This window comes from Amphiura filiformis, chromosome 6 (assembly GCF_039555335.1).
Source record: "Amphiura filiformis chromosome 6, Afil_fr2py, whole genome shotgun sequence".
NCBI classification, from domain to species: domain Eukaryota; kingdom Metazoa; phylum Echinodermata; class Ophiuroidea; order Amphilepidida; family Amphiuridae; genus Amphiura; species Amphiura filiformis.
In genome coordinates, this window is record NC_092633.1 from 27856206 (window position 1) to 27880744 (window position 24539).

At 37.1% G+C, this 24539-nt stretch overlaps 1 protein-coding gene across 5 annotated transcripts in view; it reads right to left on the bottom strand.

Moving 5' to 3' along the window:
* Positions 1–668: 668 nt before the first annotated feature.
* LOC140155216 (sodium/potassium/calcium exchanger 4-like) overlaps positions 669–24539 on the bottom strand; it is a 35780-nt gene continuing 11909 nt past the window's right edge. For 3 of the 5 annotated variants that reach the window (XM_072177962.1, XM_072177960.1, XM_072177964.1), the window contains exons 3-12: positions 20102–20269; positions 19324–19565; positions 18226–18410; positions 16483–16666; positions 14721–14825; positions 13080–13583; positions 12685–12875; positions 11721–11874; positions 10958–11128; positions 669–1336 (exon numbers count right to left, since the gene is read on the bottom strand). In XM_072177962.1, coding sequence (XP_072034063.1) covers positions 1130–1336; positions 10958–11128; positions 11721–11874; positions 12685–12875; positions 13080–13583; positions 14721–14825; positions 16483–16666; positions 18226–18410; positions 19324–19565; positions 20102–20269 — 2111 coding nt within the window. In that variant the 3' untranslated portion in view covers positions 669–1129. Of the gene's footprint in view, positions 1337–10957; positions 11129–11720; positions 11875–12684; positions 12876–13079; positions 13584–14052; positions 14149–14720; positions 14826–16482; positions 16667–18225; positions 18411–19323; positions 19566–20101; positions 20270–24539 lie in introns of all 5 variants that reach the window. The other 2 variants (XM_072177965.1, XM_072177961.1) reach the window with 2 other exon arrangements.

The following is a 24539-nucleotide window of genomic DNA, read 5'->3' on the forward strand; positions in this document are numbered from 1 at the left end:
GCAACTTCAAAGTTACAGATTTGAACATTCAATTTTGGTATTTATAAAAGTATTTAAGAATCTGACTAAATGGAACTATATTAAATACTTTTCTCAATAAATATAATACTGTTAGCCTATATAACAGACAAGCGTACGAGACTGGTGTGGGACATTCAAAAATCATTGACTTGTTAATAATGATAGGAATTTATTTCCGTTTGAAAAAAAAAATAGTAACAAAAAAATCTGAAATTCATTGTAATAAAGAGTCTTTCACATTGCCATGGCAATTGCGAAAGTGCAGAAAATGGTCAGAATGTCTTGTGAGGGTTTTTGTTGTTGATGTTGTTGAAGCAACAATAATTGTTAATTTGTAGTATTTTTTTACCTCAGAGCAAACTTAAAAATTCACAATACATGAGATTACACAAAATATATTGATGGCTTTTTTAAAACTCAAATTTTTTCTGTATAATAAATTAATTGCTGCTCACTAAGTATATATTCGTGATTTATGCAGAACAAGAATTGCAAACACTCAATTCAAACCCGTTTAAAGTCGCACCTGATTGCGCTCACTACATGTTTACTGTCCACCAAAACCATATAAATTAAATTAACGAAGAAGATGCATCTCTGCCTTTCAAAACAAAATCACAGCTGTCGATGAATATGCTCTTTAACTGTTTTCAAATATGTACATCCACATCAAGAGCATTTTAAAATTCATCCAGTTCCTTCAAATTGACAACAAAATACCGAAGTTTTCGAAAACTGTCTTTGCTCCATCCTGAGTTTGCAGAGTATACAACTCTGTGAAAGTGACATTGTGATTAGGAAAATTCTCTGTGCATATATCATTGAAAACGACCATAAAAAAATCAGCAAATCCCGATATGTGAAACTTTAAAATCAGCATGTCGTTTGGGTAAGTATAGTAACAAGACGACTGGATAAGAAGACTACCAATTTGTTCAGTATAGACTTGCTTTTAATAAATAACATCGGGTAAAAGTTGGTTGAAACAAGTATTGGCAAAATTGTTCGTCCAAAACAGTCCATCAATCAGTCGTTACTTAAACCATTTATACTTGCATTCTCCAAATTGAAATAAACTCAAATTCCTTGAAAAAAGTGCAGCGATACGTTAGCAATCATAATTACACACAAACTCCTGGATGAATGCATAGACTATGAATAGAACGTACATGGAGACAAATGTGACGCCTACAACTTTGTTTAGTCGGAATCGTACGGCGCAAAAGATGATCAAGGTGAAGATGAGAATTAGCAGCAAGATGAAACCGAATTTGGCGTGTGGTGTTATGACCATCTCCCCACTTTCAAGCATGGCCTGAAAAACAAAAACGAGAAAGACATGTAATACAGTTTGAAACCAATGCGTTAATGCGTCAAAAATTTTGAGTGACGTGAAGGGTGGCTGTCAGCTATTTTTCGACGCGAAAAAACACACCTGTTCTACGGACCGACCGACCCAGATTTTGCATTTGATGGATTTTTTTAAACAGCTGCATGAAAGTATAAATATCCGTTGGCTGATGTGAATTGCTTGAAATTGACTTCAAATTTCTGAAGAAAATATGTTTGCAATAAATTATCACATCAAGATTTCGATAACTTTTTAGGGTTATTAGGCCTAGTCTTTTTCGACCGACCCTATTTGGAAAGTCTGGTCACCCGCCCGTAGAACAGTTTTTTTTTTATTCGACGCCTAATTTGTAATTAACTTAACATATTAATTATTATTAGTAGGGGAGACCGGGGCAAGTCCGCCCTCGGGGTAAGTCCGCCCACCCCATGTTTCTGATCTCGTGACTGCTTGAAAAGTACAATGATGATGTAATTAGCTGGCACACGTCATAGCTAAGTACCCAAGAAAACAAGACAGTCCGACACATCTCGCCACAGAAATTATCGTCAAAAAACGTTTTTGAGTCAAGGAAGTTTACATTTTTGAAATTAGTAATATTGTAATAATCTCAAGACCTTGTAGAGATGGTTTTCGTTCTTATATTTATTTGGAAGGTGAACGTTTTGCCCAACATATCATGCAATTAAAAGATCGACATATTGTGTTTAGTAGGCATAACACGAGGTAAAGAAAAAAAGTAGTGTTGGGGCAAGTCCGCCCTGTATGTGAAGGGGCAAGTCCGCCCTGTGTATTCCCCAGGCGGACTCCCGGGGCCGTTCACCCCATCGGCGTATTATGCAAAATGTTGATAATAATACCTTTAAGACTGAAGAGTAAAGCTACATGCAAGCATATTTTTAAAAGTTAAGTGGTATCAGTATTACTCATACCACCGTTTATGCCCTAAAACCATAAATGCCGAAGTTGAAAATAAAGGTTTTGCTCATTTTGGACCCCTACATTTATTAGCTTACATTATAACCCTCCAATAAATTTAGTAGACTCTTTGGAAGAGAGTGAGTTCCCAATATACCCTTTACTAAAGGTTTGCATTAAATTTATAATTGTTTTGCAATATTATAACCTTTTCTTTTTATCAGGGCGAACTTACCCCACCATAGGGGCGGACTTACCCCAGCACGGGGCAAGTCCGCCCTGTTATCGTGATTTTTATTTTCCCTTTTCCTGCTGTTACTGAAAGCTCAATGTCCTTACAAATGTGGTAGTATTTAGCTATAGTATGCAGCTTAAAAATGTAAAAAGTATAGCCTTCTAACATGAGAATTGTCCTCTCTAGGCGAGATTGAAGAAAATAGGGCGGACACGCCCCGGTCTCCCCTACTCTTTCAAAATTCAATTTTTAAAAGTATGCATTATTATAGCTTTTTCGGTAAGCTAGGAAATCAAACCTATACTTGTACAAACCTTTACTGATTTCAGTTTATTATACCTTTAAAGTTCCAGCAAACATGTTTTCTATTTACACAGCCGTAACGTTAGTCACGGCTGTGTCTTTTTTCTTACAGGTTCTTTCTTCTTCTTCTTCTTCTTTCTGCCGACCACTACATTTGCTCTAGCACTTACATGCTTACACCGATTTTGACTTAACTTGGTCACAACTATCATTGACCATGCCCCTACATGTCATATGAAACTCGTGGGGTCAAAGGTCACGCAGAGGTCATAGGGGTCAAAAACGTGATTTCAACTCAAAATGCTTCTTCTCTCACAGATTAGGTAGGACAGTGACACCACTTGCACACATGCATTGTTATTATCTTGTGTCTATGGGGTCCTCACAGATTTGGGGTCAAAGGTCATTAAGGGGTCACTTCAGGTATAAAACGAAAAAACTTCAAATTTTTTTATTTGCTAAGAAAAACATAGGACAGTAACGGTATGTTCACACATAAATTGTAGTTACCCTGTGTATATGTGGTATTATTTAATTTAGGGTCAAAGTTCATTAAGGGGCCACTTCCGGTATAAAACGAAATACCTTTAAAATGCTTCTTCTCCCACAAATTACGTTAAAATTGGAACAATACATTTTGTCGGTGTATATGTGTTTTTTTTTCATTGAGGTCAAAGGTCATTAAGGGGGGTCAAAAGGTCAATCATAAATTTAAAAAAAATCAAAATCCATGTATAAGTTCCGATTAAGCTGAAATTCACCAGGAATATTCCTTATGACATCCTAAGCACTATGTAATATTTTTGCGGGGTCAAAGGTAATTAAGGGATCACTTCCTGTTCTCACAGATTCGGGGTCATAACTCATTTGTCACTGCTGGCTGTGCATCCTCGCGGTCGCAGGCGAACGCAATCAGATCTCGTTACACAGCCGTGACGTTAGTCACGGCTGTGTCTTTTTTCTTACAGGTTCTTTCTTCTTTCTTTCTTTCTTCTTTCTTCTTTCTGCCGACCACTACATTTGCTCTAGCACTTACATGCTTACACCGATTTTGACCTAACTTAGTCACAACCATCATTGACCATGCCCCTATATGCCATATGAAACTAGTGGGGTCAAAGGTCACGCAGGGGTCAAAGGGGTCAAAAGCGTGATTTCAACTCAAAATGCTTCTTCTCTCACAGATTACGTAGGACCGTGACAGCACTTGCACACATGCATTGTTATTATCCAGTGTCTATGGGGTCCTCACAGATTTGGGGTCAAAGGTCATTAAGGGGTCACTTCCGGTATAAAACGAAAAAATTCAATTTTTTTATTTGCTAAGAAAAACATAGGACAGTAAAGATATGTTCACATATAAATTGTAGTTACCCTGTGTACTCTAGGCTCTATGGGGGAGTTCGTGGCCATCTCTGTTGTACTCAGTCAACCATGATTTTATTGTTGTACAAGTCAAGGGCTTTCAGAAAAACTTGGGTGATTGATCTGAATTTGCCTAACTTTTTTTCTATAGAGGGCGTTTTTCAAAATGGCCGCCAAAATTATTACTTTTGACAATATCTCAGGTTCTGGAGTGCGTAGAGACACGATTTTGGTGTCTATACCTATGTTTTTACTACCAAGGAATCCAATAAGACCAGTTGTTTAGTCACTGGCACCTCCTTCGAGGCAACCATTTTGAATTTCAAAATGGCCGCCAAAAATTAACATTGTTATTTATAAGCAAAGAGTCATAGTTTTGGTGGCTATACCTTTGTTTGTAAGGTCTTATAGTATCCAATGGGAGCATTAAGAATATCTTACATTTGTATTTAACATCTACATGGTTTTGTCCATGCTTAAAATGCATTTTATATGGTATAATACTATTCAAATCAGACCTAAGCTCACATGATTATTAACCTGACAGTTTCGTCTGGTCGACAGAGTTTCTCAGGAGCCTCCAAAACTGTCATTATTAGGCATTAGGCAGTTAAACTTAGGTTGTGATTGAAAGAAAACCGTACCAATTTACCATTTGATTTGTAAGGAACTTGATTATCTTCAATAATATCCCGGAATAATAGCTCATATATATAGTCTATCAGGTCAGTTGTGGAGATTTCTACAGCTATCTGTCTTCTGACACTTGCAGAATACACTGCATTTTACCATTGCTGCACGGCAAGGACAAGTTACACGAGCACAGTTGCCGCAATGACACACCACACTCCAACATGGCTCCAATGATCTCCATGATGTCAAAGGAAGAAGGTTTCCATTCTCATGTAGAAAACCATTGAACTCAGTACCACTGGAGTTGTGCTGCATCTCCTCAACCTCTCTGTATCTTTCACTGATGGGTCGTCATGGTAAATGTCAAAGATATAATCGCATCTGCCATGGTGATGATACAGAGAGGTTGTTTCTGCAAACTTTGAGAGCAGATTAGAGAAACTTGCAAGTCCTGATAGAGGCACTCTGCGGATTGCTGCCATGACATCAATCAGGAAGGTTGAATCATCTTTATGCCGGTAGCAATAGTCATCAGGCTTGAGGGTTTCCTCTAATTCCCGAACAAGTTGGCTCTTTTCTGGTTTGGCCATTAAACCGTCATCACCAAACAGCAATGGGGAAGGTACGACATCATATGTCAGAAGATCATCAGTGCCAAGACCTCTATCTCTAGCCACTTCGATGGATTTGTCAGTCATATTCATGGCTGCGATGACTTTCTGGACTGTTCTCTTGGGTTTGTCTTTGATTGAGGCCATTGTTTTGAGATTCCCTCTCTTAGTTTTACAGATTTCTTGATTATCTCTTGACTGTGGAAAGCCTGATATTTGTTCTTCCCTTTTCCAGACGCATTTAGTACATCGTTTCTGATTACTGATGTCATCACCTGCTTGGTGACAATGTTGTGGAGCTCTGTGGGGCACTCTGCAGAGAACGGTGACCCTCTCTTTTCAATGAACTTCATCATCTCTTGAACGTGCCCTTCTTGTTTGTTAGTGACTGAAGATGATAATTCATGATGGTGCCATGCCTCTGAGGTACTCCCGTCGACACCAGTAAATTATCTGTGCAGGTTTTTTCAGGATGGCTGTCCACCCCTACTGCGTCCAAGTCTAATATAGTAGTATTTTGGGGTTTCTTGACCCTAAAAAACATATGTTTAGACACCAACGTCAGGTCTATGAACCTCTAACGCTAAGATAAAGTAAAAGTAGTCAATTTGGCGGCCATTTTGAAAGGCGCCCTCAATAAAAAAGTGAATTATATTCTATTAGTCTATACCAGTTTTTTGGGGGTTCCTTGACCCTGAAAACATATGTTTAGACACCAACGTCCGGTCTCTATGACCTCTAGAGCTGAGATAAAGTCAAAACTAGTCAATTTGGCAGCCATTTTGAAAAGCGCCCTCAAAAGAAAAGTGATTCATATTCTAAATATATTCTATTAGTTTTTTCGGGTTCCTTGACCCTGAAAACATATGTATAGACACCAAAATCATATCTCTATAAGCCTCTGGAGCTAAGATATAGTCAAAAATAGTTAATTTGGCGGCCATTTTGAAAAGCGCCCTCTACAGAAATGGTCTTATTGGATTCCTTCGTAGTAAAAACATAGGTATAGACACCAAAATTGTGTCTCTACGCACTCCAGAACCTGAGATATTGTCAAAAGTAATAATTTTGGCGGCCATTTTGAAAAACGCCCTCTATAGAAAAAGTTAGGCAAATTCAGATCGATCACCCAAGTTTTTCTGAAAGCCCTTGACTTGTACAACAATAAAATCATGGTTGACTGAGTACAACAGAGATGGCCACGAACTCCCCCATAGAGCCAGGAGTAGTGTATATGTGGTATTTTTTTATTTAGTGTCAAAGGTCATTAAGGGCAACTTCCGGTATAAAACGAAATACCTTTAAAATGCTTCTTCTCCCACAAATTACGTAGGACAGTGACACCACTTGCACACATGAATTGTTATTACCCAGTGTTTATGGGGTCCTCACAGATTTGGGGTCAAAGGTCATTAAGGGGTCACTTCCGGTATAAAACGAAAAACCTTCAAAAAATTTTATATGCTAAGAAAAACATAGGACAGTGACGGTATGTGCACACATGAATTGTGGTTACCCAATTCATATGTGGTATTTTTTTATTTGGGGTCAAATGTCTTTAAGGGGTCACTTCCGGTCTGAGACGAAAAACTTTCAAAATGTCCCTTCTGCCACAAATAACATAGCAAAGTTGTGCCACGTGCACCCATGCATTGACATTAGCCAATGTCTATGGGCATTGTCATATATTTTGGGGTTAAAGGTCATTAGGGGTCAAAACACGGCTGTGTTCGTGGTCTTAGACCACAGCTAAGTCTAGTTCTTCTTCTTTCTTCTTCTTCTTTCTGTCAACATCATTAAATCAGCCATCGTAGCCACATGCTTTCAGCCATGTTGATCATAGTTGGTCACTAGGACTATTGGGTGGTGCCACATGATCAACTTCCGATCAAATGTCATCCACTTCCGGTCAGTGGCCAAAACCGTGACTTTCACTAAAAATGCTACTCCTTCCACATATTACATAGCACCATGACGACACTTGCACACATGCATCACCTATAGCCAGTGTCTAAAAGTTCCTCACAGAATTGGGATCAAAGGTCATTAAGGGGTCACATCCGGTAAAAGTCTGACAAATTTGTAAACAAATATTCAAAAAATCACTGTCTTTACAAATTACATAGCAGAGAGTCGCCATTAGCACATATGCATTGCTACTAGCTAGGGTGTTTAGGATGCCTACAGTTTTGGGGTCAAAGGTCATTAAAGGGTTACTTCCGGTCAAAAACCAAAATTATCAAAAAAGTTTAAAATTTTTTTATCTCAAAATGTAAACAGACCAGAGTAATATAATCATCATACATGAATCAGTGTTACCTGATGTATGCATGGTATTTTTATTTTGGGGTTCAAAGGTCATTAAGGGGTCACTTCCTGTTTTTAGCTAAATAATTTTAAGAATTTTTATCTCGACAAATAAACAAAGTAGAATTTTTTATTTAAAATTGGAACAATGCATTTTGTCGGTGTACATGTGGTTTTTTTTCATTGAGGTCAAAGGTCATTAAGGGGGTCAAAAGGTCAATCATAAATTTAAAAAAAAATCAAAATCCATGTATAAGTTCCGATTAAGCTGAAATTCACCAGGAATATTCCTTATGACATCCTAAGCACTATGTAATATTTTTGCGGGGTCAAAGGTAATTAAGGGATCACTTCCGGTTCTCATAGATTCGGGGTCATAACTCATTTGTCACTGCTGGCTGTGCATCCTCGCGGTCGCAGGCGAACGCAATCAGATCTCGTTTCTTCTTCTTTCTTCTGCCGACCACTTCATTTGCTCTAGCACTTACATGCTTACACCGATTTTAACCTAACTTGGTCACAACCATTATTGACCATGTCATATGAAACTCGTGGGGTCAAAGGTCACGCAGGGGTCATAGGGGTCAAAAACGTGATTTCAACTCAAAATGCTTCTTCTCTCACAAATTACGTAGGAGAGTGATACCACTTGCACACATGCATTGTTATTATCTTGTGTCTATGGGGTCCGCACAGATTTGGGGTCAAAGGTCATTAAGGGGTCACTTCCGGTATAAAACGAAAAAACTTCAAGTTTTTTTATTTGCTAAGAAAAACATAGGACAGTAACGGTATGTTCACACATAAATTGTAGTTACCCTGTGTATATGTGGTATTTTTTAATTTAGGGTCAAAGGTCATTTAGGGGCCCCTTCCGGTATAAAACGAAATACCTTTAAAATGCTTCTTCTCCCACAAATTACGTAGGAGAGTGACACCACTTGCACACATGAATTGTTATTACCCAGTGTCTATGGGGTCCTCACAGATTTGGGGTCAAAGGTCATTAAGGGGTCACTTACGGTATAAAACGAAAAACCTTCAAAAATTTTTATTTGCTAAGAAAAACATAGGACAGTAATCTAGTATGTTCACACATGAATTGTGGTTACCCAATTCATATGTGGTATATTTTTTATTTCGGGTCAAAGGTCATTAAGGGGTCACTTCCGACCTGAGATGAAAAACCTTCAAAATGCCCCTTCTGCCACAAATAACATAGCAAAGTGATGCCACGTGCACCCATGCATTGACATTAGCCAATGTCTATGGGGTTTTCATATATTTTGGGGTCAAAGGTCATTGGGGGTTACAACACGGCTGTGTTCGTGGTCTTAGACCACAGCTAAGTCTAGTTGTTTTTACAACCGATTAGATAAAGAGTAAAATTAGAAACATGGCAAAACAGAACAGTAGGATTCAATTAAAAATAGTGCTGTGACTTTGAAGAAATCATTTTAGATGGTGTAACAGAAAAATCCTTTTGATGTTAAAGCAGTATCTGCAGCAGAAGAAGAAGGGTTCTCGGGACCAAAGCGCTCAACCCACCACCGCCGCCCTTCCCTAGTGGGGCAGTTGCAGTATAGACTTTGAGAACTGACACCAGGATGTAGGGTAGCTGCAGGTAATATGGGACAGCAGGTAATATGGGACACCTGTTTTCATTTTAACAAAAAGTAGCTTAGAGAAGGTACACACTTTAAGTTGATTTGTTATGTGTTTAGAGACATCAATTGTGCTTCTAGAAATGCAGTTTTGGAGTCTGTGTATCAAACTCTTGGAAATCAATGCCAAAAAGAGTGAAATTGCCCAAAAATTTACGTCGTTTTTTTGGCCTGATATAAAATCAATGACGCCACCTTTTATGATTGTGTATCCAAATACTCTGGTACTGAGGGTGCATTTGTCACTTTTTATGATCTTTAGGTGATGGGTTAAGCTTATCAACAGGTAAAATTCCACTGAAAAGTGGCACTTTCCTTTTATAAATGATTATTTTCTCTGATTTTCAACTGAATGGGTGCAGGTAATATGGGACACATAGGAAATTGTGTGCATTGTCAATGCGAAAAGCAAAACTATTTAGAAAATTGAATTTTCATGTTGAAATTTGCATTTAACATTCAAAATCATGTAACAAAAATGTTTTTAGAACAAAAGAGTGATTTTCTGAACATTTTGATTTTCACCATAGAGATAACACAGTGTCCCATATTACCTGCACATGCAGGTAATATGGGACACTTGACGATGACGTCATTTTGACGTCATAGCGTCCAAACAAACATAAAAACAAGATAACATTGCCTGTTTTATTAATCTTAAAGGACAGGTTGTTCATCATAACAATCTCTTTTGGGCATATCTTCTATAGTTTTTATGCACATAAGCTAAACGTCCTTAAGGGCTGGGGTATGAACGTTTGGACAGTATTTATTGTGGGACATTAGAGCACATCAGACATATCGAATTGCATTCTCAATACGAAGAATGTCATTCGATATCAAATAATTTTGATTTTTGAAATTGCAATTTAATACACATTTTATGGCAAATCATTAAAATTGATATTTTGATATTTAACAGTACTTGAAGTAAACTTTATAAATCTGATGATTTATACTTAAAGTGTATGTAGGTGGGATGAAAAGCCTACGATTAATTGAAAAGTTTGACTTTTAATATTAAAGATATGGATTTTTTTTCCCAAAACACCAAAAAAATTAGGTCTTTTGGGAAAAAAATCCATATCTTCAATATGAAAGGTCAAAATTTTCAATTGACTGTCGGCTTTTCCTCCCTGCCACATACACTTTAAGAATATGTCATTAGATTTATATAATTTACTTCGAGGACTGTTATATATCAAAAATTTGAAAAATATCAAATTTTTATAATTTGTCGTAAAATTTGTATTATATTGTGATTTTCAAAAATGAAAATTATTTGATATCACAAAGACATTCTTCGTATTCAGAATGCAATTCGATAGGTCTGAGGTGCTCTCATGTCCCACAAAAAATACTGTCGAAACGCAATAAACGCTCATTTTAGATCCCTTAATGGTCCCATATTACCTGCAGGTACCCTAGTAGTAAACACTGGGCTTGAAATTCTACACCTTCAAGACTGTGCAAGTCCTTAAAATACGTCAAACCCAGTCATATTTTCTGACATGTTATCAAGAGAATGTCTAGTTGTTTGTCTTCTTACCATTTCTGCCTCGTTGAGGAGCATCATGGGTGCGCCGCCTCTGATGGCAATACTGATAGCATATGGCAAGCCTAGACCAAGATCGATGTCGAATACGTTGGATCCAAGAGCGTTCGACACGGCCATGTCTCCATAACCATCACGAGCAACCAAAATAGAACTCAGTGCATCCTGTATGTACAAATCGAAAACAAAATGTTGTCATTCTTTTCGGTTATTGGTCCGTTAACAAAACATATCGAATACACCACTATATTTGCACTGTGCAGGCTGGGGTGGGATGCAAGCCTGCATCTAAAAACAAACCACTTTTATCACCTACTATGCGTGCCGACGTAGCAACATTGTCTTCTAACTTTTAAAAACAAACCAGCTGCATACTGTTCTCTGTAATTAAGAAATGTGCCCTCGAATCGTTGCAGAAATAAATGACAAGTTTTGAGTTTCGGTAAGTCTAAAGCATAAACTTGCATGCTACGACTCATAGTTCAAAAAACATCCGGACGCAAAACTGACCTTTGTGCATGTAACATGCCATTACAAATTGGCGGTACACAACATGCAAGAAGGTATTCATTGCGTCCGTCAGTAAGAAAACAACAACGGGAAAAGAATGCAGATGGAACATTTCATTTCTACTTCATGTTAAAAGGTATCACGAATCATTAGCCTACATTTGCAATTCAACTCGCATACAAATACAATGAAAGAATATTTTATTTACAAAGTCATTCTCAATTCAATCGCATTGCAGGAAACTCACCGGTACACTTGTGCCAATAGCGACGATCACAAGACCCATGACGTAGTGGTCAACTTTAAGGAGACAGCCCGCACGGATGACTAAGGTAACCATGGCAAAACTCAAGGCAGCAATCCATAGCACGGACAGGCCAAAAGATGCGACATAGTACTTCCTGTGAACGTAAATAACAACAAGAGATAGCAGCAGGTGTTTTAGTCGGGCTATATGTATACTGCGATTCTAATTATACATGCTTCCGATTGTGTCATCGTCCTTTTCTCTGGGCTTACACATGTCTGCAATTTGCTATATAATGAAACTGGTATCTCCATATTCTTCCATGCATCTCTCAGTCTACAACCTTTGTGCGTGCATAGAATTTGACAAAAAGGAGAGTTCATCCTCATGGTATCCAGTTTTATAGACGCACAGAAGTCAATATATATTATATATAACGTTATATCATGTAGGAGCATAGGTGATCTGTAGATGAGGGTGTGCATGTAGGACCTACCGTCCACCTACGTACATTCATCTTGTCCAGAAAAAAGATCCATTTTAAAATATAGATGAGTTGACCTCAATGTTTATCAACAAAGACATGGGACTGGTATATCGATATGCTTGAGTGAACCCCACGCAACCACTACACTGTTCAATAGACTTATTGTGATGTGGCAGGAGTTATACTACCAGGCATTGAAGTCAACCCATCTATAAATTTTATCTTAGAACCTTTTCTTTGGGTGGGGAGGGGCCGGGGGGCGTTCGATTGAATTTGAGTGTAGCATAGGCCTACTCCGTGTATAATTATGATTTTCAGATATTGAGGTACACATTGCTTGTGGAACAAGTCTGAAGGAAAACATCATCAAAAACTCCAGGTATTGGCAGATGCTCCTGAAATGATGAAAGACATATTAGCCAAAAAGACCTGCCAATACATCTGGCGACCATTTTTACCCTTGCGCCATCAACTTACCGGTACTTTGGATTGCCACAGTTCGGGATGGTCCAGGTGAACATACAGACAAACGGATAGCTGATGATGAATAAGAGCCATTTGAGGAACAACCGGAAGCAGCCACAGGTTTCACCCATGATGTCATTTTCAGGGTAATACATATTTATGGCTGGCATGCACCAACATGGCCTCAAAGTCGGTTCGTCTTCCTGTAACCATGGTAACAAAAAAGTGTGAATGTACTACATTTAACGTATCAACTATAGAAAGAATATTAATACGAAACGGAATAAATTGTTTAAATTTTATAGTAGGCCTATATATAGCAAACGAATCATCACTGAACTTGCTACATTTTAAAATTATCTGCCTTGATTTGCCATCTTTACAAGTTATTTTAATTGATCACATACCTCATCCTTGTCTTCATCTACATGCTTGCCATCTTGATCTCCATCTGTGCCGTGTTTCTTAGAGGCAGAGGAATTAGAAGGGTCAGTGGAAGAAGGATGAAAAGATTGGACAGGGGTAGGACCTAGAGCACTGTGAATTCCCGAATCAAAATCCGAGTTATTATTGGGCGGGTGGAGTCGAGTTTGACTACCGTAGCTGTCGCCCCCGAGGCTCTCTAGATCGCCTAACTCTACGTCTTTGCATGTTTTAATTGAACTATTTTTGTGAAGTACACCGTTTCTTTGCACTTCGCCCGATTGAATGGAATGATTACTATTTGGTACATTTCCGTTACCCACTACGGCAACATTGGTGTGCCCGTTAGCCAAATTATTATTGCCCATTTTACTTCTATTGCTGGCCGCCGAAGCTGGTCTACTCTTTCGACCACCAGTCGGAGGCCGTACACTACCCGTTTCACTGCAGTTATCTAAATCTCTCCGGAGATCTACCTGAGAATGTGTCTATTTTTGAAAGGTTTTTCAAAATTATATTTTGGAACAAAATGAACATGTTTTTGACCGGACATTTGGAACCCCGTTAGAATTGTAGAGACACGATGAGTTAGGGTTTAGAATGAACAAATGAGTGGAATAACATTTAAGTTGAAAAGGAATACATGCAAACACAGGATACAAGATAAATTAGGAGACAATGATCATGATTATAAAAGGATAGGTTGTGGTAGGAAGTGATTTAAAAAAACAAAAACAAATTGTATTAATACTTATATTTCTTACTTTTATTTTTAAAATGTGTCAAACTGTTAGAGATAGCTAGCTGTTGTTTCTCGCGTCGCAGAACGAAAGTTTTAAAAGCAGCTCTTTTTTAAGCTCTAACAGTTGTGACACCTTAACACTTTTGCTGAAATTGTATTGCCAAATTTCTGCATCTGATTTTTGGCAACACCTTGATTCCAGCAAACTAACTTACCTGCGCTTTGGTAGGATGACCCTTGACAACGAACAGATACCATACTCCATGCTCGTGGTCGTGATGGTGATGATGGGATACACTATTATGGCGAGACTATACACAGAAAGTGATAGCACACACACGATATTTTTATATACAGAATTCGACATAAAATTCTATGCCACATACATAATCTAAGCCTATTACGAGTGATTTATAACCGTATGCAAAATAAAATAAAATAATACATGTATGAATAATAATAAAATGCAGAATTGAAATTATAAATTCTATGTGCTTTATATTAAAAAATTTGGTTGCGTGGACAACTGATTGTTATACTGCATGTAGATATGTTGATATTACTCATACTTTTGAATCATAATTTTTGAAATAAATGAAAAACATACGACACAAAACGCGCACAAAATGTTTATATAACAGTGCCGAGCACAGTAAACGTTTTTACTCTGCGGATGAAATACCGTTGTTATTATAAACAACCAACCCCAAATGCATACATTCTCAAAATGTGAAAATCTCTGAAAACCAATAAGGAAAATGTGAGCATTATTGATATGAACATAGTCTATTGAAATATTGAGCACGCTGTATTATTTCTGGCGTGGACATAATAAAGTATTCATGTTTTTGTTTCTTCTGTTGAATAAATAATGTACACTTACAAAGTGATGTGAAAGTTCGCCGTGTTTAACATGATGAAAAACGTGTTTTTGGTGAGGATCGCCGCTGGCGCCTGGGACACCTAGAGACTCCTTCCTTGTTAGCTGCTGTTCAAATAATGGAAAACAAGATTGAAAAAAAAAATCAGGAAATTGATAGGGTTAAGTCAGGATAAAGATGCCAAGCCATTGCATATCAATCTTTGTTTTCGCACAAATGTTACACTTATTGGTTAACTCCACACGGAGCAACCGTTTAAACAAACAAACAAACAAACAAACAAACAATATATGTTTGTCACATATCTGATAACATGAACATCTTCCACAGAGAGGTGGTACAGTCAGTATGTCAACTAAATATAATACCATAATGTATACTGATAATAATAACAACGGAGTTGGTACGAGGGTTGCCTTATATGTGTCATTTTCAGCAATATATGTTACATAATCCTATAGTCGTATGCACATCAATCTCCTCTAGCGTGGTTATATATATATATTTCAGGACACAAATCATCAATCATACATATTAAATGATTTTGAATGTGAAAAACTCAAACTCCACATGCACAACTTGAGGTCAAATTGTTAGATACAATTATCGAATGGAGGTTGGTGAACTTCGCCATTGACATTGAGTCCACATTGGCTCATGATATTATACAAATATTGACTGCTATGAGGGGCATGGTTAAAATTATAGGCCCGCTGTGATCTCAAAACCATGACTAGTCATGGTTTTGAGATCACAGCGGGCCTATAATTTTAACCATGCCCCGAATAAAAAGCAGTCAATATTTGTTTTATATACCAAATCTTAAGATTCTTGTCATCTGTTTGGTTAAAAGCATCGATTTTGGGAAGAGAAATTAATAGTTTCAATGCGAACGGCACACAGATTACAATCTGCGCTTTCTGCGTAATTATAGCACGTGAAAACATTAACGCGTGCGTAATATCATTTACGCTGGGAAAAACGCGCAGTTTGATCGTGACGCACGTGACCGGTCCATAGTTCATTTCCATGGACCGGTCCATAGTTCATTTTGCGGGCATAGTTAATTCAATGACTGCATTTTCAACCAATCAGATGACAGGAATCTTTAGGCCTATATGAGGCCCTATATAAAATAGTACTATAGATTGAAACGTGAGATGGCCAAACGTGCATGCAACTATGTTCATACAATGCGTATATAAATTATTTATTGGCTGCCTCTTACAACAAAACTGCTGAAACGTAATAACTGTTTTGTAATGATGCTTCTTGAAGCCCACTGTAATGTTTTTCTAGTAGTTGACATGTAACATGCTAGAAAAAAAGTGGTGAAATATGTGGCTTCAAACTGATGCGCGATTCGGCATGCAATATATAATATTATTACTCTCCCCCATTCGTTCTGGGGAGAGCGTTATCTCGACTCAATCTGTCGTCGGGAAGGGATCATAAAATTTTAATTCAATAGTACATGAATTACGATTAAATTTCACGCCAAACGTAAACTAATTAACGTGCGGAATAAGGGCACTATAGGCTCTTGACATTTCTGGGTTCTATACAGAAAAAAGAAGGACCCGATTTTTCAAGAAGCAAATTTACTCATAATGTGAACATGGTGCAGAGGAAATCGGGTCATTTCATTACTCCAAAAATGTCACACAACATTAACTAAAGCACAGACAATTGTTTAACATCACGATTCTTCTTCCCTGCAACATCGCTTGAAAGATGAAAACTCATGCAATTTAATCAACTCACCATGCTGGGTCCTGTTTGCGATGAAATGGGCGGTAGTTTTTGTGGTGGACCCACGTTTGAAAAAGATCCCAGCGTACTGCTGCTTTCTCCAACCTTTTTGGCCACGACAGGATGCGAACCTTCATCCCCATCGACGCTGGCTTCCTCATCCAGAGGCACAGGTCCTACGTCTGTGGGCTTACAACTGTTAAAAAACCACACACAAAAACTAAATGGTAATTAACTAAATTTTATGCTTCGCAATTGCCCTGCTTACAAATTAAAAGAGTTATTATTTAGTACAAAGGAGAGAGAGAGAGCATTGGGAAAGAAGAGAGAGAGAGGGAGAGGAGACAGAGAGAATGAACTATAGATACATATAATAGTACATTCTTTGTAAATGACTTTTACTGTAATTGATCTGCAAGAGTCTTATGACCCCAATTTAAATATTTAATACCATATCATGAAATTTGCATTCACGTGTAAAGGACCGGGTTCTTAAATCTGTTTATTTCATTTATTTTATGAAGACTAAATTAATGGAATAAAGGTGCGAGTTGCAATGGATCTTTCAGCCATTTTTATTTGGAAAACGAACCGCTCCAGACAGGATTGATTGCCATAATCATGATAAATGAAATTAATTAAATATGCATCTTCTTTTTTTTAACCCCTAATTATCTTCAATTATAAGGTCACATCTGGCTTGCAACCATAGCAACATATTAGCATCAAAATTAACAGAAGTCATGGAGTCAGTCAATAAGCCAAATCGGCATTAGAAGTTTGCAATGCATTGTGGGACAGTTTTTGCATTTTTAGGACACTTTGTCCTTTGACCTTTCACAAATATTGTTTTTTCGTACATACAAAATATAATCAAAAAAGTTTTACTTGAATAAAAACAAATCCGAAAAATATATTTATTATATAAATTAATTATTTAAATATTTTTAATTGTAACATTATTAGAATAATAAAAAATAAATAATAATTAGAGTAATTTTCCCGAAATGTCAGAGGTCAAAGTGTCCTAAAAGTGCTCTCAAAAACCGGAAGTCACAATGGCGATTGGGCTTATTGATTTAGTGATTATTTATCATTCCCAATTTTCTTCCTATATCTTCAACTTCATTTTCCGTGCATAACGTTGAGTATCGAGCTGTATGTGAACTTTGCTGTATAAAAGGGTTTTCTTGTACATGAACATGATGAATAACGCTGCCACGTCCATGTGTGAAGTACGGATTTTCATTACAAAAACTGACTAAGAACCTACAAAATTCATACTCCAAATGGGGAGACTGCAGACTGAGGAAGGGCGTCGGGGGAATGGAAGAAAACATTTAGACAACGACGAATAAGCCCAATCGCCATTCTAACTTCCGGTTTTTGAGAGCAGTTTTGGGACACTTTGACCTCTGACATATCGGGAAAATTTACGTAATTATTATTAATTTTCTTATTATTGTCACAATTTTGATCATTAAAAATACCAAATAATTAATTTATAGAACACTAATATTTTTTATATTTGTTTTAAATATTGTAAAACATTTTAGATTATATTTTGTACGTACAAAAACCCAATATTTCTGAATTTTCTGAAAGGTCAAAGGACAAAGTGTCCTAAAACTGCAAAAACTGTCCTACAATGCATTGCAAACTTCCAATGCCGATTTGGCTTATTAAGAAGACAATGGCACAATAATAGAAGAAAGGAAACAAAAGCAAGAAAAAGTTTGTTGAAGCGAAGCTCACCATGTCATGTTCATAATCTGTGTGTTGAATTTCATGAGGATGATGTAAACGGCATAGAGCACTAGCATTATAATGGCTTCCCAGATCTCAAACATGCCGTCCCAAGCAAACCCGATGAAACATGCGATAGAGAGAGCATAGAAAAGACTGTCCCGTATCAGCGGCCGAGGGTCTAGAACCAGCACCTATGCAAATGAAAAATAAAACATAGATAAGTCTATCAAATTACGTTTTGAAATTGACTGCATTAGCTCTTTAGGAGACTGAAATAAACTCAACCAATAAAGTATCGAAACGATTGCAGATGGTCAGATATATCGGTAACTGAAATATATTGCAAAAACGTATTAAATGTATATAAAGCGCAGTTTTCTCCTGCGCATTTTGATACCTCTTTTGTTGCTCTACGGTAGCATTTGGTTGAGTTATGGGCGCTTGAGTGGCTTCAAGTCGGATTTTGAAAGTTGCACTATTCAAGCCTAATGCGTTCGACGACGAATCCAGGCAGTGATAGACAGTGATGGTGGGCACACCAAGTATTGAGATGTCAGCAGAAAGAGTTCATGAGATAAGTCAGAGATAAGTAAAGGGTAGCAAGTATTGAAGTTGGAAGTCGAAGGAGTAAAATAAAGTAAAGTTCATGGTTAAGTAAACAGAGCACATCGGTGTCCTTTGTCTTGATTTTTTTTTTTTTTTGTGTGTACACGACGAAAGCATTTGGCTTGAATAGGAGCTAAGTGCAACTTTCAAAATCTGACTTGATGCCCTTCAAGCGCCCATAACTCAACCAAATGATATCGTAGAGCAACAAAAGAGGTATCAAAATGCGCAGGAGAAAGCTGCGCTTTATATACATTAAAGAAGTTTTTGCTATATATTTCAGTTTCCGATATATCTAACCATCTATAATCGTTTCGATACTTTATTGGTTGAGTTTAGAATAATACTTAATTAATCTTGCATTAATGTACCTGGCACACTCTTAGATGAGAAGTTTAAATTCTTGGATTAATTTTAAGCTTACATAAAAACAAGCTTGTGCACTGTCTATAAACTTTCTTATCCTTTCACTTGTGCCACACACAAAAAAAATCGTACCTGGCCTGCCAGGGCGGCTGTAAGTGCAATGATGATGTTAATATTGAAGACCGCCGAACCGACAATAGTACCGACACCAACGTCACTCTGAAACGCCACTCCGGCGATGGAGGTGAAGAGCTCTGGAGCTGAAGACCCGGCTGCCATGAAAGTAGCACCTGCAACATCTTCGGAAAGGTCGAGTTCCTCCGAGATGACTTCCAATGATGGTACAAAGAAATCATCGCAGATGATGGCAAGTGCTGAAAAATATATAAAGATGAAGCCAGTGCAATGTCAACATCCTCATAAATTCATTGAATTATAAATCGACATCATATCTTGGTGATGTAACATTAGTCAAAATTAAATCAGAAACGAATTTACATGAATGGCCATGAAGAAGCTATCATCAGACTGATTATATTCTAATCGTCATTGCATTATCAATCATCGTGCATGACAGGATGCATGCGCTGATGGGCGTTAAAACAAATTATAGGGAAAGATTTTCTGTGTCAAATTAAGAATTGAACGTTGTTTTTTTCGGGTGAGGAAAGTGGAAAGAAGTAATTGTTTTGATAAATCATGAAATAAATGGTTTTCACATTACATCCTTCGTGTTTTCACTTAGCACACAATATGATGTGGGTGACGATGAATTTATAACAAGTTTTAACTTGATTAAAATCAGCATCATAACCAAAGGATTTTTTTAAATCTCGTTTATTTTTGCTTAAATTGTCTCATATCATACGTTTTAGATTGTGTGAGGAAGGATTTTTTGAGTTTATCTTACCAATGAAGAACCAGAGTACTATGATGGCATATAAAACAACCCATGCATATGGGTAGTGATCCTCCTCGAAGTCGCATCTCTCATACACGGGAAGTTGGTGTTCTTTTGAACCATTAGGACCACCCTCGGCAGAAAGAAGACTTCGACCAGAGCTGTACTGTGATGCACCTAGAACGGAAAAGATAGACAAAATATTGGTCAGCCAACTATATACATGCATGATATACGGGACAAGTGGCCGAGGTGAGAGTTGCAGATGGGAGTTTGAAACAAGTTGGGTGAGGAGTGCGTCAAGGATGTCTACTGTCACCGGTATCCTTCTCAATATGTTTAGATGATGGTGATGATAAGTCACCAAGTCATCTGTTGGATAAAGAAATTAAAGAATGCGTGGACAGCTTGAATGAAAGATCAATTATTTGATATGAGAATTAATGAAGAAGTCCGAATTATGAAGGTATCAAGATAAACGTACGGCAGGTGGAGCAGGTGGAGTAATTCGGACACCTATTCCGCTTACAGGATGAGAGGACCTCGAACAGAGATCGAAGAGCAAGGATTGGCATGGCAAAGGAGGCTGAGGGGCTACAATGTAACTCAATAAAAAGGGAGTTCTACTGACTAAAAGCATATACAAGGACATTGAACATGTAGAAGAACAAGTCAGTAGTTTGGAGTGTGATCTGATCACATAGGGCCCTAAATTAAGGACTCCTCGACCAATCAAAAACAGCAAGTTAAACCCTGAAAATCCCCATGCCACGAGAAAATCATGATCATTTTTTATTTGTCATATTATCATTAGGAGTTAATTGCGGGTATTTTTCAAAATATCGTTCCGGTGAAACGTTTCCGTTGCATGGCTTCAGATGCGAAAGAGTGCAAATGTGTACAGACTGTACTAAGGGTGTCTACGTTTACACGTTTCACGTTTAACAGACCGTAAAATGCAGTAAAGTTTTCGAAAGTTTTTTTCGACTGGACCTACCGTATTGTGTGTAATAAACGCCCCAGAGGCGTTGTATTTTTCCAAAAGGGGCCCCTTTTATTGGAAATGAATTGAAAAAAGTGAAAAAAAACCCTTTAAAATCGGGTTAAATTTCCCGATGGTACTCCTTATCCTGTAGAAAGGTGGGATTTACACAAGTACCTAATAATGGCGGCGCCCACAGAACAGCGTGTTAATGATATTTTCGTGGTAAATACAACAAATTTACACCTGTAAGTACATCATCAAGCAATAATCTGGTGAAATTCTACAATAATTCGGCAATGAAATGGATGGAAGTTTGAGTCGTAGTAGGTTTTGTCCATGCAATTGCATTTAGTGATCGTCAATGACATGACTGATGCAAGTTTTAAGCTTACTCAAAGTCAAACAATATGGCATGGAAATGTTTGCATTTTTGTCAATTTTAAAATTGGAGGGGCGTTTATCAGAGGGGGAGTGTTTATTACAGACAATACGGTAGGTCCAGTGGTTCTCCAAAGTCGCCGAAAATTTGAAAAAAAAATGTAATAATTTTTTTTTTTTTTAAAGATTTACACAATAAAGAATGATAAGAGTGTATAGATGTACTTTTGTCGTTGAATTTTGTATGATACAAATATCCTTACGGGAATATTTTAACCCTTTCCCTGTCTGTATGTAACAATGAATCAATGAAAACACCATGCAATAGTTCCAAGAATACGAGAAATGAATAGTGAATACAAAATCATTCAGACTTTCACTGCGGGGATATTACTCTCCGATTCCTTCGATTTGAAACGCCATAGCAATACCCTTCCGACCTAATCGCGACCTAATCAGGAGCGTATGCCATATATGCCCCTCTTGCTCAACTATACTCTTCATCGACGTGCACTGATATATTAAAAGTGATATTGTAAAGCTCGTGTTGCCACTGGGATTGCGAGTCTTTATCAAAAGTGAAAGATTGTATATATATATTCTATTTTAGAATCCATGCAATTTTAATTTGCCTCTTTTCTTTATCACCGCATATATGTCATGTCTGCTAATATACTTGAATTGAACTCAGACCCGTGCTTGGGGCTTTACTTCTCTCATCAGTCGCGAGTTATTCATCTTCCACAAACTGCCTCGTGCAAAGGTTCAGAAGCACTTTATTACACGTACAGACAAATAAGGCCTATAAATATCGCGTTATCAAGAAAGGGAATGGCGGAGATTTCCCACTACTTGTTACCATGGTTACAACATCATGATCATCAGCATTTAATTACAATGTCATGAATCTCACATTACTTAATTACTTGACACTGGTATACCATTTATAGCATGGTCCTGTGGTCCATGGTAATATTCAGGGGTGTGAGAGGCCACAGACCAAAAAAGAGGAAAATTACAAAAAAACGCTGAAAAACAGCGTAAAATCAGGGTAAAAATGTCAAATATGGGCTGAAAATAAAAGAAAATGCGTAAATTTTGGCAACAAAAAAAGAGGAAATCAACTGAAAAGAGGAACTCTCACATCCCTGATTATTATGTAATACACCTTGTATTAAACAGAGCACCCAACGAGGAAATTTTATCGGTGGTACTACTCTTTAGGATAAATCAAGTTAATTAATTTGTTGTGTTGATGTTGCTTGCTATCTTCAGTAGACGAGAGTTGTCTTGATAGTCATTTCAAGGTGTTGATCATTAAATCATATGATGTATGATTAAATTATTGCATTTGCTCTTTGGACAAATAGAAAACCGACACACACCGAGTCACCTCATTGTCTTTTGATCACAATTTAAATTTCAACGTGTTTTTTCTGAATTAATAATTAAACATCATTAAGCCCATTCATCAGTACCAAATTATCAGAGCATTGCTATCTTCAGTAGACGAGAGTTGTCTTGATAGTCATTTCAAGGTGTTGATCATTAAATCATATGATCTATGATTAAATTATTGCATTTGCTCTTTGGACAAATTGAAAACCGACACACACCGAGTCACCTTATTGTCTTTTGATCATAATTTAAATTTCAACGTGTTATTTCTGAATTAATAATTAAACATCATTAAGCCCATTCATCAGTACCAAATTATCTGAGCATTGCTATCTTCAGTAGACGAGAGTTGTCTTGATAGTCATTTCAAGGTGCTGCTGATCATTAAATCATATGATCTATGATTAAATTATTGCATTTGCTCTTTGGACAAATTGAAAACCGACACACACCGAGTCACCTCATTGCCTTTTGATCACAATTTTAAATTTCAACATGTTTTTTCTGAATTAATAATTAAACATCATTAAGCCCATTCATCAGTACAAAATTATCAGAGCATTGCTATCTTCAGTAGACGAGAGTTGTCTTGATAGTCATTTCAAGGTGCTGATCATTAAATCATATGATCTATGATTAAATTATTGCATTTGCTCTTTGGACAAATTGAAAACCGACACACACCGAGTCACCTCATTGTCTTTTGATCGCAATTTAAATTTCAACGTGTTTTTTTTTCTGAAAATTTGAGGGATGGGGTATGAACGTTTGGACAGTATTTATTGTGGGACATTAGAGCACATCAGACATATCGAATTACATTCTTAATACGAAGAATGTCCTTCTGATATCAAATAATTTTGATTTTTTGAAATTCGCAATACACATTTTATGGCAAATGATTAAAAATTGATATTTTGATATTTAACAGTACTCGAAGTAAACTTTATAAATCTGATGATTTATACATACAAAAGTGTATGTAGGTGGGATGACAAGCCGACGGTCAATTGAAAATTTTGAGCTTTCGTATTGAAGATATGGATTTTTTTTTCCCAAAACACCAAACAAAAATGAGGTCTTTTGGGAAAAAAATCCATATATCTTCAATATGAAAGATCAAAATTTTCAATTGATCGTCGGCTTTTCCTCCCAGCTATACATACACTTTCAGAATATATCATCATAATACTAATCACAGAGTGTCCGTCCGTAGTATTATGATATGAAGACGTGGAATACTAGCTAATACTATACACATAGCCTATGAAGAAAACCCTAAATGTCAAGTTCAAACTGATTTTACCAACTAAGTTCTAGTATTATAAAAAAAAACCGACCATGTGAAACTTCTATACGAGAGTGTAGAGGTGTATAATTATGCTTTTTGAAGTCCTAAAGGTCAACATCTATAGCCTACAATAATCGCTCTAATTTAAACCCATCAGCTATCCATTATGTGAGCCCCTATCCGGAAAAGATGCGCCGTTTGAGCATGCTCATTTGAGTGATTTCTCGATTTTGAGCATGCTCATTATTTTCAGTTTCCCGATTTTGTGCACCTTCTCATTGAAACTGCGCATTTGGACGAAATCTAGTCTGGTTTGCACAGCTGCTCAAACAGCCGAATTTCCTATTTTGATCAGCCTGCGCAAACTGGGAATTTCCTTGAAATTTTAGAGCCCC